Source organism: Mustela putorius, unplaced genomic scaffold (assembly GCF_011764305.1).
Source record: "Mustela putorius furo isolate JIRA1106 unplaced genomic scaffold, ASM1176430v1.1 tig00537227_pilon_pilon_pilon, whole genome shotgun sequence".
Classification (NCBI taxonomy): domain Eukaryota; kingdom Metazoa; phylum Chordata; class Mammalia; order Carnivora; family Mustelidae; genus Mustela; species Mustela putorius.
Window position 1 is genome coordinate 33,720,152 of NW_025422368.1, and position 20,824 is coordinate 33,740,975.

General features: G+C 41.5%; 1 protein-coding gene across 2 annotated transcripts in view; it reads left to right on the forward strand.

The window, feature by feature from the left end:
* PLBD1 (phospholipase B domain containing 1) overlaps positions 1–20,824 on the forward strand; it is a 51,862-nt gene that overhangs the window by 29,055 nt on the left and 1,983 nt on the right. For both annotated transcript variants that reach the window (XM_045072897.1, XM_045072898.1), the window contains exons 7-10: positions 15,375–15,575; positions 15,682–15,822; positions 19,714–19,899; positions 20,524–20,630. In XM_045072897.1, coding sequence (XP_044928832.1) covers positions 15,375–15,575; positions 15,682–15,822; positions 19,714–19,899; positions 20,524–20,630 — 635 coding nt within the window. The remainder of the gene's footprint in view (positions 1–15,374; positions 15,576–15,681; positions 15,823–19,713; positions 19,900–20,523; positions 20,631–20,824) is intronic.

Sequence of the window (20,824 nt, forward strand, 5' to 3'; positions counted from 1 at the left end):
GTTTTAGTATTGAGTGGGGCTGGGCACTCCTTTCTCAGAGTTAGACTGTGTTTTGATTTCTTTGTATTCCTTTAGACTGCAATTTAAGGACAGCACAAGACCGAGGCCAGTCAAATACTCATATTCTTCCTCTTATTTGCAATAAAAGGCAATGTTCAGATGTTACCTGCACTACTTTGAAATCTCTGCAGAATGGCGTTCTTCTGTAGTCTGAATAATCCTGGATCCCTAAGGTAGTGATGGGGAAAGACATGGAGGAATTTCCTATGAAACCTAACAGTCTGTTAACATTTGTATATATGTATATATCTTTCCAGAACAGATAGATACATAGATAATAGAGGTTTTTTTTTTTTTTAGAGCATTTAAACTGAGAGAAAGCAATACTTTTTTTTTTTAATCCAACATGTTTTTACAGGAGCTAATGTAGGAATATGATTCATATTTTCTTTCATTGGAAAGTTTTGTTCTCAGCAACAAACATGAAAAATGTGGAGGGTCTCATCTCTATTACAAAGAATTGTTTGATTAAAGGATCCACCCACCACTTTAGGTTCATCCAATATGTATGGAGTTAAGCTTTGCCGTGAGCTTCATCTCTTGTGCACTGCTGATCCCAGAGCAGAGCTGGGTGGCTTGTTTGTTGCTGGTGTTGGTGGAGGAGTGACAGGGGTGGGAGTGTGGTATCAAGATCGGGAGGTTGTTCATGATATGAGCAAGGGTATTAAGAATTACTGAGTCAGAACAGAAATATCAAGTCATGAAATATTTATGATTTCGCTGAAACACGTATTAAAGATGACATAACTGGGATGGTATAGACACCATTATTCTAAAGATACAAATAACTCTGGAGATTTCCAATGCCCCTATCCATACTTTTATAATACATCATGACCCCCCACTCCTGCCCAGTTCTGTAGAAGTGACCACCAAGATGATTGTCCTGAAAAACACTAAAGCTTCAAGACAAAAAGACATTTTTTTTTGTTTTGATGTCATCAAAAAGGAAAACGGTAGAACTTGGACAGCTATAAACTGTTCCTCCATGTATGAAATCCAATGTAAAACTTTACTTTGGCGGGCCTGGGCTTTTCCTCATCTGTAGAATGAGACTAATATAAAGGCTGACTTCATAAAGTTGTAAACATTATGTAATTTATTTGTTTGCGATTTTCTATGAAATTTCATGTCAGGCAAAATATTTATGACGGGAAACAGGACAGATGCTGTCCCTATTATATCAAAATTTGTATTCTGATAGAAGGGACAAATAAAAAAGCAGTGATTAAAGTGTGATTTGTGTAATGATAGAAAAGACTAGTTTGGGGATGTTGGGATAGCTTCCAAGAGAAAGTAAAATTTAAGTTGAGGTGCAAAAACAGGTATAAATTAGCCAGCAAATGAGGACAGTGGGGTGATAAAATGTTCCCTGTGGGCGAAGCAGCATGTGTGAAGGCTTGTAGGCAAGAAAAATATATGTGGAGAAGGCCACAAAGACAGAATGGAGGACAGTGAAGACCATTCAAGTGACAAGTGGTAGACGTGACATTAATATATTTGCATTTTAGAATTATCTGGCCCACAGAGGAGGAGAACGAGAGAGGTTGCCAGGAGAATATTTAGAAGCCTGAGGCAATAAATAATCCAGGTACCTCAAGACAGATAATGTTTTGTAGATCGTCAGTCAGGATGTGGATGGAAGACTGAGCTCCATCTTCAAGAAAAGAACAGTATCAACAATGACTGCTGAATTACTTCATCAATTCAGGAATGTCTATGAGCTCCCCTTATCCTAGCCAGAATCCTTGAGAGATGATGACCTAATGGCAGTTGTCAGAAGAGCACTCCCAAAATCGTAGTCCAGCACAGGAGACTAGAAGAAACGGTAGTAATCCAGCACACTCGGACTTACTTAAGTCAGTCTCACGCTCTGTGTTCACTGAGCCCCAGGTGTTGACTCCCTAAAAGTGAGGTGGTTATGTCAAGGAAACAAATTAATATAATAATTCTCATCTTAATCTAGAAAAGGTATGGTCACTTGGTAGCTTCATAGTTTCTATTTTTTCCAGACTGTTTTTTTTTTTTTTTTTTAATAAAATGAGTAGGACTTTCCTTTACCCTTGGGGAAATGATTTCACCTGAAGATCCTAATATGAAATGTCCTGAGAAAGTCAGAAGGAGACCACAAGTCAGCCGGATGCTCATAAACCTCAGGACTGTCCTCGGGCTCAGGGGAGTGATGTTCCAGTTTTGAAGTGCCTTCCTCAAAATTTCCAAAGTGCCCCCTCCAGCGCCTGGAGACCGGCCAGGTTGGCAGTCCTGGGGCACCCTGGAGTCGGCCTGCATCCCATGTGTCTTATTGAGTGGGCACCTGGGTAGCTTAGTCAGTTAAGTGTCCAAGTCTTGATCTCAACTCAGGTCTTGATCTCAGGGTCTTGAGTTCAAGTCCTGCATTGGAGCCTACTAAAAAAAAAATTGTCCCCACCCCCATGTATGTCTAATTTAGGAAGCACTTTTACAGAAATTTCCAAAATATCCTTCTAGTGCCCAGGACTAGCCAGAATAGCAGAGCCATCCAAGTGGGGCTGGGCTTAGACAGAAGCCCACATGGCTCCTGGTCTCCGGACATCGCTCTTCTGATAGCTCTTCCCCTCCACCCTTATCTGTACATTCAACAAGATGTTGCTCATCAGTGTGGGGGACGCTGGGATTCAAGCCAATCTGAGGTCCTACTGAGCTGATAGATCTTTTCTGCTGGCATCACAGTGTGTTTGCCCCATGACTGAGTGGACAGAATGTTGGTGACAGGATGATTTGAGGTAGCCCTCGTGTCAGATACAACGTGTGATCAGGGTTCCAGGCTACCGAAGGTCGCTCTTACCTTCGGGCTACAGCATGTGTATGGACCTGCCTCCCTTCAACAGCCCTGGAAGTTGGCAGAGGAGGCAACAAGGGAATTTATTGTGGTGTCCCGCGCTGGCCCTCAGGTGGTCACCTCACCCCTGCAGCCTCTGTACCATGTGCTCTGCAGTCCTCTGCGGAGCCTGGCTAGGCCTGGCTCTCACAAAGGCTTTGGAGAACCTCACTCCACGACACAGAGACCTTTGCCACAGATCTCATGCCCCCATGAGGTAACTTCCTACTCTCTGAGGCCGGTCTTTAGCCAAACAGATACACCTTGTGAGACAGGGGCTGCCCTTCTGGCTCTGCCCACAGGCTTCTCACCTGTCTCGCCTGTAGGTGGGGGGTGTGTGGACAGTAGGGTAGCATCAGTGCGGGAGGAAATCACATTCTAGGAATGCAATGGTTACAGTCTACAGGAGTCTAAGACGGACACAGAAGGAAAATGTGTTGACATACGTTTGTGCTATAAAATTCTGAATGGCAGAAACAAATTGTCATTCCCATTTTTCTTAATCTTCTGGGTAAGGTTTGCATCTGGAGTCATCGTTAACAAGAGCAGTAATGATTTTTTGAGGGAGTTCTTAGTGTTCGACAGCAACATGACAGACTGCAGAGCGGCAGGGTCAGTAAGTAAACAGTGTTCGGGAGCGGCGCAGACAAAAAATCTACGTTGTTTGAGTACAGACAGGTTACAAAGAGGCCTGGCTTTATGAATAATAACAATATTGCCACCTTTTCCTCGTGACAGGTGACACATAATTATTCAGGAACAATGCACTTAATAAGGAATGTACAGAGATGGTACCCAGACTCTCTAAAGAATCTTCATACGCCCCAATTGGAGGATAGATACCTATTATTCTAAATCTTCATTTATAAGTCCCTATACCTCGTAAGGGCCTGTGAATTTTGCAGTTTGCCTCTTCATCGAATTGTTTATATAGGCAGGAGCCCTGCAAAAAATAAGTAGTGTGGGGCTCTGAAAATTCTAAAGAAGGTAGCCCTGGATAACCTTGTTTTGGAAGCATCCCTTCGGTTTTGAATTGCCATGGTCTGTTGTACTGAACAACTGAGGAAGGTAAAAGACCGACGTGAGCCCTCTGGCAGGGCGCAGCCATCTGCTGATTCTGACCCCCACAGTCACGAACCAAGACAGTAAGACAGAGAGAGAAATCCCACAGGGAATGGCATCACTACAAAGGTAGCTAATACCACTGTATGAAGACCTCATTGCAAAGGGTTACTGATTTTGATTACATTGAAACTTTAAATCAGTTCAAAGTAAATCGACATGTCGGTAATACTGAGTCTTTCCATCCACAAATATCGTATCTATGTTTACGTAGGTCTTCATTAACTTGTGCAGTGCTTTGCAGTTTTTCATTGTAAGGGTCTTATATACCTTTAGCATTTTGATATCAAAATAATGTTTGATGCTACTCTAATCAGAATTGATATTTTCTTCCTTTTCAAGTGGTTCTTTGCTTTTATAGTTCAGCTGTTGCTACATAACAAGCCACTCCAAAAACTAGAGGCTTGAGATCAAAACAATCATTTAGTATCTTGTGGCTTTTGTGGAGACCAGGAATTTAGATTAGGGCACAGTGAGGATGGTTTGTCTCTACTTCTCTGTGTCTGGGTCTTTAGCTGAAGACTCAAGGGCTGAGGGGCTGAAAGCTATGATAGCTTAACTGAAGCCAGAGGATTCACTTCCAAGGTCACTCACTTACGTGTTTGGCAAGATGGTGCCCGCAAGTTGGTTCCTCTCTCCTTGAACCTCTCCACAGGACTGCTCAGGTAACCTCATGACAAGGTGTGTGGCTCCCCGCAGACCAAGTGATCCAAAAGAACAAAGCAAAAGTAGCAATGCCTATTATGACCTAATCTCAGAAGTCACACATTGTCACTTCCACCACATTCTATTCATTGGAAGCACATTATTGTGATCAGAGCACAAACAAGGAAAGGAAATTCAAATCTATCTTTTAAAGAGAAGAACAGCAAAGAATACATGAAAAATTTTAAAACCATCACAGTACAGAAATACAGTTTTTTAAAAAATATTTACTGTGTATCCTGGGACTTTTCCAAATACACTGGTCAGTTCTAACAGCTTTTTTGTAGATTTGTTGGGATGTTTCTCTATACGTAATCATGCCATCTCTGTGTAAAGACAGTTTTACTGCTTCCTTCCCTTGTATGTCTTTGTTTTCTTGCATGATTGCACTGATAAGACCTCCAACACAGTGCTGACTGGAAGTGGCATGAAAATCCTTTGCTATTTCTGATCTTAAGGGAGAAGTATTCAATGTTTCACTATAAAGTATGATGTTTGTTGTAGGTGTTTGGAGTTACCTTTTATAAGTTTAAAGAAGATTCCCTCCCTTCCTATTTTGTTTAATGTTTTTGTTTAACATATTTTTGTGAAATTCTCAGCCTCTATTAAAAGAATCATGTGATTTTTCTCCTTTATTAATATGGTGAGTTCCATGGGTTGACTTTCAGATGTGAAACCAACTTGATATTCCTGGGATTATCCCCATTTATTTATTTTATTTTTTATTTTTTTTTAAAGATTTTATTTATTTGTCAGAGAGAGAGAGGGAGAGAGAGCAAGCGCAGGCAGACAGAATGGCAGGCAGAGGCAGAGGGAGAAGCAGGCTCCCTGCCGAGCAAGGAGCCCGATGCGGGACTCGATCCCAGAACGCTGGGATCATGACCTGAACCGAAGGCAGTCGCTTAACCAACTGAGCCACCCAGGCGTCCTGGATTATCCCCATTTAGTCATATTATTCTTCTTATTTATTTTTTACTCAACTTACTAATATTTGGTTAAGAATGTTTTCATTTATATTCATGAGAGATATTGGTCGGTGGTTTCTTGTAATAGTTTTGGTGTCTTGGTATACCCGTCCTCATAATCTGAGTTTAGAATTTTTTTTTTCTTCTATGTTTTCTGAAAGTGTTTGTGTAGGACTAGCAATATATTTTTCCCTTAAATGTTTAATAGAATTCATTAGCTGAGCCTTTTAGGCATGGGCTTTTTGTTGGAAAGTTTTTAACTATGAACTCAATTTCTTTCATTGATAACAGGACTATTCAGGTTTTCTAATTGGTCTTGAGCCAGTTTAAAAAATTTGTCTTTCAAAGAGTTTTCATTTCTTTGATGTTACCATGTTTATTGACATAAAGCTACTTATAGTATTTTCTGTGAGCCTTTTAATGTCTGTCTGTAGGATCTGTAGTTAAGTCCCTTTAATCATTCATGATACTATATCTTCTTTTTTGTTATTCACTCTAGCCTGAGATGTGTCAATTTAACTGATATTTTCCAATAGCCAGATTTTATTTTCATTGATTTGTTTCCTATTATTTGTTCATTTTTCCTCCTCATCGATTTCCATTCTTATCTTTATCATTTTCTCCCTTTGTGCAATCAACTTTTTTTTCCCCTAACTTCTTGAGGTAGAACCCCAGGTAATTTATCTTTCTTGTTTTCTACTATACGAAAATAAAACTATAAAACTTCCTTCGAAGCACTCCTTTTCAGTGCATCTGACACATTTTGGTCTGTTTTGTTTTCATTTTCATTCAGTTTAGAATATTTTATGATGTCTTACAGGATAATTTCTTTAATTCATGACTCACTTGGAAATGTATTGTTTAATCTCCCAAAATTTGAAGACTTTCCAGATATCTCTCTCTCTTTTTTTTTTTTTTTAAAATTCAATTCTGTTATGAGTAAGCTGTATTTCCTTTGAGCTTTCCCGGTACCCAACGCATAATTTCTTCAGAGCCTATATTCATGTTCTGTATTCATTTACTCCACATTCACCCTGTGCGCCCAGAGCCAGCACATAAGCCTTGCAATGATTGTTACCATTAAATAAATATTTATGGAAGCAAAGAAGGAAGAAAGAGGGAAAGAAAGGAAAGAAAAAAAGAGAATGGGAATTAAAAAGGGACACAGATAATGGGTGGCGCACCCCCATGTGGCCATGGCTGGAATTGCAAGGGGGGGGAGAGAGGGGTAAACAAAATAATTGTTTGCTCTATACTCCATACCGCTCTCTCTCTTACAACTTTGATTTGAGAACAGGAATCCATGTTCAGGAATCCAGATGTTCAGGAATTATTATTGAGACATTTCAGATGCAGTCCTGTGTGTTCAGCGCAGACGTTGGAGCTTGAATCTCCTCCTCTGTAGCCTCCTTGATTACAAATGACTTGAATTGAACCCAACTAGTTTTAGTGGATTTAGGCAGCACTCAAGTTTTAAATAAATTGCTATAAACTTGTTTGTGCTCAACTTGTTACTGAAATTAAAAAAAAAAACAAAACCAGCATTTGTTTATTTCCTACTTATGTGCCTTCCCCTGTAACTGACACGAGGCTAAGCATTTCGTGTGTGGGATGTCATTTAATTTTCATGAAAACCTCACAAGGAGGGTATTGTATTTGTATTTAAAAAAAAAAAAAGGGTTCAGAAAAGTTAAATAACATGCTCAAAATCACTAGACTCGGGTTGGGGATTGAGTTCAAACACTATCTGACTATAACTATCCCAAGGGTTAAATCTGAAAAAAGAGCCCTGAGCTCAAAGACCCTCCCAGGCATGCCAGGGGGTGGAGCTCTTGCAGGGGGAACAAAGCTATTCAAAGTGTTTCAACCCAGGATTCCAGTAACAATGATTCCCTAGAGGCTGAGACTTCACACTTAATTTTCTGTAAGTGAGGTTCTCTGGAATGCACTTAGGGTGTCTCATCAAGCCTGTGGGGGGCCCCCTTCTTTGCATAATATCCAGGCATTCCCTCACCTCCCTAAACACATGTTTACACACCCCTTCGACCTAAAGGCTCCCAGGGGAGCTTGCTAAAAATGCAAATTCCAAAGTGTGTCCATATACATTCTTATTCAGTTGGTCTGGGCTGGAGCATTTGTAGCAAACATACCAGCAGGTGATTCTAACACAGGGGATCCAAACCCATCCACTAAGACCCTGGCAGTTCTATAATGGTCTGTAGCAACCACTTGGCTCAACTTTTTCTCTTAAGAAGTTCAAATCCTTGAAAGTAGATACACAGGAAGAAAGAAGAAAGAGGGGTGCCTGGGTGGCTCAGTGGGTTAAAGCCTCTGCCTTTGGCTCAGGTCATGATCCCAGGGTCCTGGGATCAAGCCCCTATCAGGCTCTCTGCTCTGCAGGGAGCCTGCTTCTTTAGCTCTCTCTGCCTGCCTCTCTGCCTACTTGTGATCTCTGTCTGTCAAATAAATAAATAAAATATTTTTTAAAAAAAAGAAAAGAAAGAAGAAAGAGTCTCAGAGCTCCAAGAAAATGTAGTTGCCTCCCTCATAATCCATAATGCTATTACCTTCATAAGTCACAAAATTGCCTACCTCGTGTACTATAATTACTTGGACTAATTCCGTGTTAGCTCTTTTATCTCACATACTTCCATCGTCAGGCTGAAATAGTCTGCGAGTTAATACATGCCAAGATTTATGTCTTCTGCCTCTTAAAAAGTAGAACCAAGGGAAGAAAAGAAATGAAAGTAGAACAAGGACACCTGTTTCAAAGGATTGTAGATAGATCTTACAACACTTCATTTCTGTTTTCTTTTTTTTTTTTTTAAAGATTTTATTTATTTATTTGTCAGAGAGAGAGGAGCGAGAGTGAGCACAGGCGGACAGAGTGGCAGGCAGAGGCAGAGGGAGAAGCAGGCTCCCTGCCAAGCAAGGAGCCTGACGTGGGACTCGATTCCAGGACGCTGGGATCATGACCTGAGCTGAAGGCAGCTGCTTAACCAACTGAGCCACCCAGGCATCCCTCACTTCTGTTTTCTAAAGCACCTTTTTTTTTGTTCTCTGCCCCATCCTGGAACACCGATGCCTTCCTTTTCCCAGGCCACACCTCTCTCTGCCCCCACCCCTGGCTCAGGAAATTTCCTTCTTCTATCTTAGACATCTAACCTTACTTTCCATACTTGTCGTAAGGTGATTCCCCCCGCCCGCTCCACCCTGTTTAAACCTGCACTTCCCCATGACTCACCCTCTTTTTCATTGTTTCTACTGTGTTTGCCCCATTGCGCGTGTCAAGTGTTGTCACCATCTGCAAGACGACACACCTGTTCCCATCACATTCGTCAGGCGTGGGGTATCGTGGAAAAGGCCTGTGCTCAGGGTCAGTCTTAGATTTATTCCTGAAAGTGCTGTTTATTCGCTTTAAATAGCTGAGTAATTTTTTTAAAAAAATAGCTCATCGAAGTGCGATGTTTGCGAAGACCCGATGATGGCGTCCATCCTTCCAAAGCAAGGCATTTGATGTATGTGTGGGTGGTGAGTCACCACTATCCTCTCTTTCTTCCTTAGATTTCACACTTACTTACTGAGCACCTAGTAGGTGTCAAATCCTCCTCTTGGTGCTGGAGTGAACAAGACAGAAAAAGGTCCTGCCCTCATGGATCTTACATGACTTGGGATAGATGGAAAAGAAAACAGGAAACAATATAAAATAAATAAGATGATAATTTGTTATTGAAGAAGGACAGATTTCGTTCTGATGTGGATGATAACAGAATGTTGATGAAAGACAATGCCGACTTCTCGGCGGTCACCCTAAATAGTCTTTGCGAGACCTGCGCATTCACTTATGGAGACGATGGCAAGACACTCTGTCTCCACAGTATGAGCTCCTGTGCCTAAACACACCATAGTAAGAATCCTCCACGAATCACAGTCCTACTGCAGGATTAGGCAGAAATGGGCTCAATAAATTCTTCCTTGACGGAAGAATAATCACTGGAAGGAGAAGTGGAGATGGATTGCGAACAGTTAGAGTCCTGGCGGGAAGACAAGAAAATAAGTGCCGCTCTGGAACGTGGGAAGACGGGAGTCCCTTGTTGAGCAGGCAGAATGAATGGGTGTAGGATTTTGTATCCTGGAATAACGGGGAGCCCCACAGGCCACCCTTAGTAAGAGTGAGGAAGGAGAAGAGCCATCCTCTGCAGGCAGCGGCCGTAGAGTGGGGGTTCTGGTGGAGGCTCTAAGGGGTTCGGGGGGGCCGGGGGATCCTGAGGGGCCCGTCGGGGCATGAGCCTCTTGGAAAAGCTCCTGAGGGAATTCTGATATAGTCTCTGAACTGGGAATTACTGCACAGAGCTTGGGATATCCTCTCTGTGTGATACACACTTACTGACTGGTTGCCACACTGGCTTAGAGAAGGCAGACAGCCTGGTCCAGGCTGGTGCTCTCCATGGGGCAGAGAAGTGACACGTCTCTCTTCAGTAGTGGGAAGAAGCTAAGCAGAAAGGCTGAGAGTATGGTACAAAGTTACTGTGCATTCCTTTGCTACGAAAGGAAGGCAAGAGAGTTCCCCAAGTGTCATACCGACCGGTGTTAAATGGCATTCAGACCTTTCAAAACAAAGTATGTAGTATAATTGGATTATTATGATGATGATGATGTCAGTTTGCTTCTTCTATATAAAAAATAACCTCCAAAACTTTGTGGCTAGAAACAATATGTAATTCCTACCGCTTTTGAGTCCACAGGCCAACTAAGTGGCTCTCTCTGGACACCTCAGCTGCGCAGGTTCACGCATCCGTGGTTGTCTGTGGAGTGGGTGTGCCGCTCTGCTGACGTTCGAGGAACTTCCTCACACACTTAGGGGTTGGTAGCCTAGAGCTTGACCTTGGCTGGGATGGTTGGTCCTCCTCCATGTGGCTTCTCACCGAGACACCAGGCTCAGCTAGGCTTCTTTACAGGACAATACCAAGTTTCCAGGAGAGGAAGCGGAAGGGTGCAAGTTTTCTTGAGGCCTAGCCTCAAAATTGGCCCATTCTGTTAGCTGAAGCGAGTTCCAAATCCAGCCCTGACCGAGGAGACAGGAAATGGGCGTCTTTTGATGGGAGATGCTGCAAGGTCACACAGCAGAGAATATGGAGGGCCGGCATGTGCGTGAAGACATAGCACAGCTATTTTTCTAAACATGATCCATACTCCTGGCACTGAGTTGTGTGTTATCTATGCTCTTGGTCAACACTTGGTTCTACTCTTTAGGGAAAAGAATGAAGGTGTTTGGTTTTCCGAGCTTTACAGCCGCTAATTAATGCAATACAGAAATGGGCGTGGTTTAAATGCACCTGGCAGGATAACAAGGCTACATTTTTTTCTGGGTTGTACTAAGCGATAAGTCTAAATGACATCAGAGGGTAGTGGTCTCTGTTTATTTTTGTGATTCAAGTGATTTGAGTCTTGAGATTTAACTGTCAGGGTTCCTTTTTATTTCTTAATTAAATTCAGCAGTGAACAAACTATGAAATGTGATTTGCAGGTTGGCTTTCATATTTGAGTTTTTCACTTCCTCTTGATCTAGAATTGCCTGCCTTTCAAAGCTGCTAATGACAGATAAAAGCAAGAATATAATTCAACCCTGGCAAAGAACATTTCTCTTGTAATGTTTCATGACTTTGTCCCCACTCGGCCTTTTCCTTTTTATTTCATCTTAAACTCTAAATTATAGAATTAACCATCTTGACTGGAGTTGTTTTGCAAGCCAATTCATTCTCTTTGTTCCAGAACTCTGGGTGGCCTACATTTTTCCATCTGTAATAAACAGTCTTGCTCTTGGGCGAACCACAGCTTCTTACCTGTTGGCCATAGTCACTCACACATATTAAAGAACGCTGCCCTCTTGTGTTCATAGAGAGTGAATTAGCAAGTTTATTATGCCAGAAATGTGACATTCCAGTCCACGGAGATCGTCTACCCAGGGCTGCCAAGTATGGTTGTACAGATTGAACACTGCAAAATGAGCCCAGCCCAAGAGGTGAATGAATGGTCATTGAAATCCATCCCACACTGCTTGTGAAGTCATGCATCCAATGTCCAGGCTATGTCTTCCAAAGCAGATGCTCTTGAAAATTTCATTCAAGGGCGCCATCCACTCATCAATCCTTATCCCACCTGGAATGTGCAAGCTTCTGTCATTTATACAGACTTCTAATAGGCCAGTGACAGCCTTGGGGAAGTTCATTATGAGTTGGTTGGACACTGCCCTCATCATGTTAATTTCCGACTCAGAAATTTCCAGAAATTAAAATTATACCATTAGTGCTGAATGACATCACTTAGTCCCAGGTTATCAGAGGAAGGGAATAAGGAACAGAGAGATAAAATAAGAAGGGCCAGATTTGCTCTTTGTAATGCAGAGAATTCAAATGCAGGATTTCTGACTCCCATTGCAGCTCTAGGTCTTATCTTTAGCTTGGGGTGAGCCCATTATCTGATTGCGCCCTACCTCTCCCTACTAGGCCTAAAGGAGATGCACAGTAGTTTGTTCACTGAATGAATAAATGAATGACTGTCCAACTATGTATTTTTTTTATTTTAATTCTAGTGTGTTAACATTGTTATATTAGTTTCAGGTGTACAGCATAGTGATTCAACAATTCAATGCATTACTCAGTGCTCATCACAAGGAAAGAATTCTCATCACCTCTTTTACCCATGCCCCCCGCCACACCTCCCCTCTGGTAACCATCTGTTTGTTCTCTATAACTAAGAGTCTGGTTTTTTGTTTATCTCTTTATTTTCTCTTTGTTCATTTGTTCTGTTTCTTAAATTTCACATATAAGGGAAATCATATGGTGTTTGTCTTTCTCTAACTTAATTTGTCTTAGCATAATACTCTTTAGCTCTATCCATGTCATTGCAAATGTCAATTTCATTCTTTTTGATGGCTGAGTAATATTCCACTGTGTGCGTGCACGCGTGTGTGTGTACACATATATTATATAGCACCTCTTCTTTGCCACTCTTCTCTCAATGAACACTTGGGATGCTTACATACTGGCTATTGTAGATAATGCTGCAATAAACATAGGGGACGTGTATCCCTTCAAATTAGTATTTTCATATTCTTTGGGTAAATATTCTGTAGTGCAATTCTTAGATCATAGGGTAGTTCTATTTTTAACTTTTTGAGGAACCTCCATACTGTCTTCCACAGGGACTACACCAATTTGCATTCTCACCAAGAGTGCACATGGAAGGGTTCCTTTTTGGGGTGACTGGGTAGCTCAGTTGTTAATGGTCTGCCTTTGGCTTAGGTCATGATCCAGGGTCCTGGGATCAAGCCCTGTATCCGGATCCCTGCTCAGCAGGAAGCCTGCTTCCCCCTTCCCCTCCCACTGCTTGTGTTCCCTCTCTTGCTGTCTCTCTCTCTCTCTCTGTCAAATAAAAATCTTAAAAAAGAAAAAAAAAAAGGAAGTGTTCCTTTTTCTCCACATCTTCACTAACACTTGTTTCTTGATTTTTTTATTTTACCCATCCTGATTGGTGTGAGGTGGTATCTCCTTGTAGTTTTGATTTGCATTTTCCTGATGATGAGTGATGTTGAACATGTTTTCATGCATCTGTTGGCCATCTTGATTTTTTTATTTTACCCATCCTGATTGGTGTGAGGTGGTATCTCCTTGTAGTTTTGATTTGCATTTTCCTGATGATGAGTGATGTTGAACATGTTTTCATGCATCTTCTTTGGCCAACTGTATTTTCTGATGTTTCTTTGCCTCCACCTCCCCAAACTTCCAGCCTCCTATGCCACATCTATTCCAGCTGTACATCTTTATTCATACCTGTTTTCCTCACTGCTCTCTTCTTAGTCACTTTTTTTTTTTTTTTTTTTTTTTTTTTTTAAATTTTAGAGAGAGCGTACAAGCATGAGTTTGGGGAGGAGCAGAGGGAGAGGGAGAGGGAAGGAAAAGAATCTCCTGCAGAGTCCGCACTGAGTACAGAGCCCCGCACCAGCTAGATCTCCAACCATGAGATCATGGCCTGAGCCAAAACCAAGTGTCAGTCGCTTAACCAAAGGAGCCCCCAGGTGCCCCCTAGTCAATTCTTTTTTTTTTTTTTTTAAAGATTTTATTTATTTATTTGACAGAGAGAGATCACAAGTAGACGGAGAGAGAGGCAGGCAGAGAGAGAGAGAGGGAAGCAGGCTCCCTGCTGAGCAGAGAGCCCGATGTGGGACTCGATCCCAGGACCCTGCGATCATGACCTGAGCCGAAGGCAGTGGCTTAACCCACTGAACCACCCAGGCGCCCACCCTAATCAATTCTTATACAAGCTTCCAGACTCAGTTCCAGGTCTACTTCCTCCATGAAGCTTTACTCCTCCTGCCTTCATGAAGCCTGAAGAAGGACAGCCATGAAGGCTGAGCACGGGAGTTCACACTTAGTGGAAAGAGCGCTGGACTGGGTCAAGGACTTGCACTCTAGGCCCAGGTCTGCCAGCAGCTGGCTGTATGGTCCTGGAAAGATGCCCTCACCTCTCTGCACCTCATCTTGTCCTTCCCGATTACAAAAGCTTCAGATACATTGGTGTTTCTCTGTGTGCGGCTTGCATAGTGCTGGTGAGGTGGTATTAGGTGGTTTGTGGGCAAGTAATTTTCGCATGTTAGTAGAAATGTATTTGTTTTCATGTGTTTTCTGAGGGAAAAAAAAAAGATCAAAACATTAACCTCATGGTTCCTCAGATATTGTTGTATGTGACAAGTTAAGTATTTAAAGTTTGGAAAGAGTATATTTAAGGGAAAAAGAGTAAATAAATTACAAGTGATCAGATATGGCAGAAATGATAAGGTGGTATAAAATGTGTAAGTTTGGGAAGTACCAAAGGAGCTTTTCACCTTGGCCTCTTCTAACCCTCTCACTGGGTCCTTCTCTGAGGTTTCTTCACCACTTGACAATTCGTCCTTCATGACTCGTTACTGATGACAGTATATCCTCTCTCACTGCTAGAGCTGTATGTGATAATACTTTGATTTCTATCACAATCACAAAGCATAAAGCACAAAATAGGCCTTTTAAAAAAGACTTGTGGCTTCACTGATTTTTCCCGTATTGCTGCCAACACTTAGAAAAAGTGTTGCCTGACCCAGAGTGGCAAGATCCTAATTTCAAAACCATGTCTACTTATGTAAATGTGGATGTTTTTCCTCTTTCTAAAAATCATGTAGACTCATTATGTAAAATTTGGAAAATATAGAAAAGTGGAAAGAGAAGAAAGAACACATCCATAATCTTATTATCCAACAATGAACCCTTTAATCCCCCTCCCTAATTCTAAATTCTCCTGCAAAATCCTAGTTAGTGGGGATCTATTTCTGTTTATCATTTTGGAAAATCGGAAAGAGTCCTGATTTAATATACTTTTATCACCCAAATTATAAAATCAAAAAATATCAATAGGGAATCTAGGGTCAGAGGTCCATTGGCACATTTTTATAAGGAGCTGTTAAACAAGCCCTACAGAGGTGAGCCCAAACCAAGAGAGGCTACCGCAGATCAAGGATCATAATAACTGATACTCTTTGTAAAATGCATTGTGTATGCAAAGCTCTATGCTAATAATGTTGGTTGAATATACTAGCTAGATGTATGCTCATTGTCTATTTGTCTCTTCTGCAGGGTTTTTGGAGTCTCTGGATGACTTTTACATTCTTAGCAGTGGTTTGATATTGCTACAGACCACAAACAGTGTGTATAATAAAACTCTACTAAAGCTTGTGGCACCACAGTCTCTCCTCGCATGGCAAAGGGTCCGTGTGGCCAATATGATGGCAAATGATGGCAGGCAGTGGGCAGAGATCTTTTCAAACTACAACTCTGGTAAGTGGCCTGGCAGAAGAGCTCTTAGGCATGTACGTATGTTCAGATTTTGAGTTAACCAGTAGAGCCGCACCCAAACCCTACTTCGTGTCTCCCAACATTTCAGGCACCTATAACAATCAATACATGGTCCTGGACTTGAAGAAGGTAAAGCCAAAGTACAGCCTTGACACAGGCACTCTGTACATTGTGGAGCAAATTCCTACATATGTAGAATATTCCGACCAAACTGAGATTCTACGGAAAGGTACTGTCTTTATGCTTGAAGTCTGGAAGTCCGATCCGTCTGTGAGTGTGTATGCCTTTGTGGTGGGGAATGTGTGGTATGGGGCTCTGTGATGGGGAGGGGTGTACATCGGGGAAGAAGAGATGGGAAAGCCATTGCTAGTTACACTGGGAAAGAACTCCCAGCTTCAGCACAACATGTGAAATCTGCACCCCAGACTCTTACATGACATTGTATAGTTGGGGACAAAGCCAGGCATTTATGGACTTAGGACTTCTCATCACTCTAACGTTACCTTATCTCCTGAGCTCCTGGGTAAAGCTTTTAGTCTAACTCAGCAAATATTTACAGAAGTGCTTCCTTGGCCCACGGATTGGAAAAGCATGGCTGCAGGTTACAAATGCCCCAACCTTTAGAAACTCAGTCTAGTGAGGAAGCGAGGCACGGAACCAGCCCTTAGAACCCAGAACAGAAAGAGCGGTCATAAAGTCTGGGGTGCCTAGCCCAGGGGTGGGCACGGTCAGTGGGAGGATCAGAGAAGGCGGGTCTGAAGGGCAAGACCAGAGCCCTGACATTTGAATCATGGGTTTTAGAGTGACACCACCTTGATTTGAATCTCTGCTCCTCAAAATCTCAGGCAAATGATTTACTACTCTCTCCAAGCCTCACTTTCTCCGTCTGTGAAACACTACATTAGCGGTACAGGTCCACAATCACTTATCTGTAATTTTGAAATCTAAAAAAAAAAAAATTTTTTTTTCCTAAACTTAGTACCAAAATATGACCTGACCTGACCTTTTGGTAGCAAAACTACCCGTTTGACAGTTCGGTAGACTTGAACTGTTTAGTCTTTTTTTCCTCTCCTGCAGGGACACTGTACATTAGTCTCCAGAGATTCCAATGCCTCTGATTATGAAGTGTTGCCCACAGACACTGCAATGTCATGTGTGATATGCATACCTCACTGCTGTTCTAAGATCTGCAAAACCCTGAGTTCTGAATTATCTGGCCTCCCGTTTTTGGATGCGGGAATATGGACCTTTTCTTTTCCAATTTCAAAGTTGTCTTGAGAGTGAATTGGGATAATTCTTTCTAATTCTTGAGCACACTGCTGACACAAAGCAAGCGGTCTTACTTACCTTGCATCGAACACAGTGTTTGGCACACACAACATATGTGCATATTTGTTGAATAAAGGAAGAGTGAAGATGATGTCTGAGTGATGGTTAAATGTCAAAAAAGAGCTCAGCAGTTTGACAAGGGGACAAGGTCAAACAAATGGAGGCATGAAAACTGTGCTGTGATTGAGAGAATGTTAGCTTTCGAGACAGCTAGAGGAAGGGCTCTGCAGTGGAAAGTAGTGGTGAGTGAAAAATGGCAGTTTTAGAAAAGGGAGCACAGACTGGGAGTCAGAGAGAAGGCAGGGGACTAATTAGGACAGTGCTACAATAGATCAGCTGATAGATGAGCAGAAGCAGAATCAAAGGAAGATATGGACCCCCAGAATCAGGGCCTGGTCTGCTCCCAGGTCCGCAGAGATTTTATAATGACGCCAACCAAATGCTCATAATACGCAGAAAACAATTCATAAAGATGGAGATTTCAGTTGGCAAGCAGATCAGATACGGCTCAACAGAGAAGTCCAGTCATTGGCTGTCACGTAGTTAGGACTGCCATTCAAAACTGAGAAGTCAGCTATCCGATCTTGACATGGCCTGGCCCATCCAGATCATGAGAGCCTGATAAAATCAGCAGCCTCAAGAGGGAGATGTGTGTTAAAGGGGACAGATTATTCATGGCCTTTTCTTCTTTGGACTGCGACTGATTATGGAATGGCAGACTCAGGTTCTTTGCGATCTTATTCCTAGATTCCATGAAGAAATCTACCCTTAGACAAAAAAAAATCTGATGCTGATCTGTCTGTAGTTGTTTTGCTGAAGGTGGGAAGAACACAGAGTTAAATTCATTGTCCACTGTATACTACGCACTCTTTTCAGCCTTTCTTACATTCTCTTGTTTGATCTTCATTAATATACTTCCAGATAAGTTGCACTGTTACCATTTTACTATAAGGAAAGAAAGGCTCAGAAAGAAACAGGTGATTTGCCCAAATACTTATGTGCTATCACACAGCCATTAAAATAAAAATCCAGGGGCGCCTGGGTAGCTCAATGGGTTAGAGCCTCTGCCTTTGGTTCGGGTCATGATGCATGATGCGCAAGCCCCGAATCGGGCTCTCTGCTCAGCAGGGAGCCTGCTTCCCTTCCTCTCTCTCTGCCTGCCTCTCTGCCTACTTGTGATCTCTGTCTGTCAAATAAATAAAATAAAATAGAATAGAATAAAATAAAATAAAATAAAAAGATAGAAATAAAATAAAATAAATAAAAATAAAATAAATAAAATAAAAAGTCAGTTCTACAGAACTCCTGGAATTTGGAAGCAACTGTGGTATATTGCTGGATGCCTTTTGGTCAGAAAGGAAGCTTTGGACATCTCTGAACCTCTGTTTCATTTTTTATAAGGAGGGACGATAAGGCTTATATACATCATTAGGTTGTTGTGACATAAGATAATCTATTTCAAATGCTTTTATAAATCATGAAGCTTTAGGAAAATGTGAAGAGTAAAGCAGCCATTTTGATTATTCATTTGAGTTGCATTCACATTAAGAGAAGTATAGTAGTTATAACAGTTAATATTCATCTAATGCTTACCAAGTATTAGATGCTATTATAAGCACTCCATCTGCCTGGGCTCGTTTCATGCTCATCATCATCCTTGTAAGATAGGTATTTTCATTGTTCACATTTTATAGCTGAAGAAACTGAAGCACAGAGAAATTGAATAATTTGTCTAAAGTCACAAACCTAATGAAGGCAGAACCAGGCTTCAGATCCAGGCAGTCTAACCCCTAAGTCTATATATAACCTAGATATACTATAGTAATGAACATGATTTTAGCCTGTCAGTTCAATATTGTCTTTAATCTCAGTTCTTCCTGATGCTGGCCTGTGTCTTGTCATTTTTTAAAATCTCTGTAATCTCACCCCTGAGTAGGGGATCCTATAAAACAGTAAAAAGGGAGAAAGGCAGACAAAGGCCAAGACAATATGGGGGATGGAAAATGAACCCTGAATGGTGGAGGAGTCCCGCCTGTGTTGACTAACTGTCCTGTAGACCCCGGAATCTGGGCTGTTCCTGAAGTATTGATTGTACTAGAGCTGTGTCACATGTCTGATGCTTAGTGACGAACGTGCTCTATGGCCTTGGCACATCATGAAGCCTTAAGGAATGCTTTCAAAGAAGTTAAAGCCTGCTGGAACCTTAAAGATTATCTCCAATCTCTCCAAATTATGGATTTTTCCTTTCCCGCTCCATTAAAAAGAGCAAATAAAGTGAAGTTAAAGTTAACTGTCCGAGACCTTGTGATTCAGCCCTGAGCCTAAAATTCAGGCTTTCTTAACTTTAGGTACTATGTTCTTCCACTGTTCCATGATTAGCACCTGGCCTGCTCCCTGTTAGGGCCACACTGTGAAACTATCTTTTGGCGTTTCAGGAACCAGGTTCACTTACACCAGCTCCCCAGACAGCTCCATGTTTTACTTCACTTTATTAATTAGATTACAAATTATTTTTCTGGTTAATAGATTGCTTTAAGAATTTGGGGTGAAAACCAAAGCATTCTGATGCTCTTCTTTCCCTAATGGAACCATCTAGAGGTATATTGATTCTGTAAATTTAAAAAAGGATCAGTTTGAAGGCCAGTGTTCACATTCAGAGCTTTATTTTCGTTGTAATGTCATTTTATAATCACACATCTATGCTGATTTTCAAAAGAAACTATCATTAATGACATCTCTCTTTTCTGTCTCCCTGTCAATCTCACCCTCCTTCCTTTCCATCTGGAATCAGGATATTGGCCCTCCTACAACATTCCTTTCCATGAAAAAATCTACACCTGGAGTGGCTATCCAATGCTAGTTAAGAAGCTGGGTTTGGAGTTCTCCTATGACATGGCTTCACGAGCCAAAATCTTCCGGCGTGACCAAGGGGACGTGACGGATATGGCATCCATGAAATATATCATGCGATACAATAGTACGTAGCACATTTCTCAAGAACCATTCCTCAAAACTCCTTTTCTTCTGCATGGATAAAGAATCCATGTAAGTTTTCCCACGTAAAGAATCAATCTTTGTACTAGAAGGAATTAAAAGAAGTTATTTGGTATTTGGTATTCAATCAATACTATACATATTTTATACTCAACAGATAGGATTTTGTCTTCTTTTATAAGATGACAGGGAAGAAGATTCTATAGATTTTTTTCACTGAAAAAAATAGCATGTAAAACACAGATAAAATAACCCATACAGAGTACTTTCTTTTTACCACTCCCCCTCAACCCTAACACAGGTTTTCTTCCAAGGACAGAAGCAGCTAATAAAACAAAAATTATTGATAACCACTTTATTTTTGATGAACAGTATCAAATTTGTATTTATTTTGTTGAAGAACAGTGATGCACATTTAGCCTTTATTCTCTCTCTTCCATCCACTCTTCACTGTTCAAGGTTCTTGAGAGCGGCTGGGTCAATGAGACCACTCCAATGAGATAGACTCTGATTATCTAGACTTGCAGAGACTCAAAAAGTTTCCTGTGGGCAGGTATATCTCCGAACAGCCAGAACTCACCCTCATCCCTATCACTCTTTCCCCTAGATTATAAGAAAGATCCTTACAGTAAGGGCGATCCCTGCAATACCATCTGCTGCCGTGAAGACCTGAACTCACTTAACCCAAGTCCTGGAGGTTGCTATGACACAAAGGTAACATGCAAACTGGCTTTTGAATTTAATTTTTACCTGCACCTAGGTCTGCCCAAAGGCAAAGCTGCAGATATTTTTGTGGCCTAAAGCACAAAATTACCAGACTAGCCCAAAGTCCAAAGAACATATTATTGGGAGCAGTGTGCTTTCACATTAAACAGGAACTGAATTTAGCTGGAGGAACAAGTTTACTG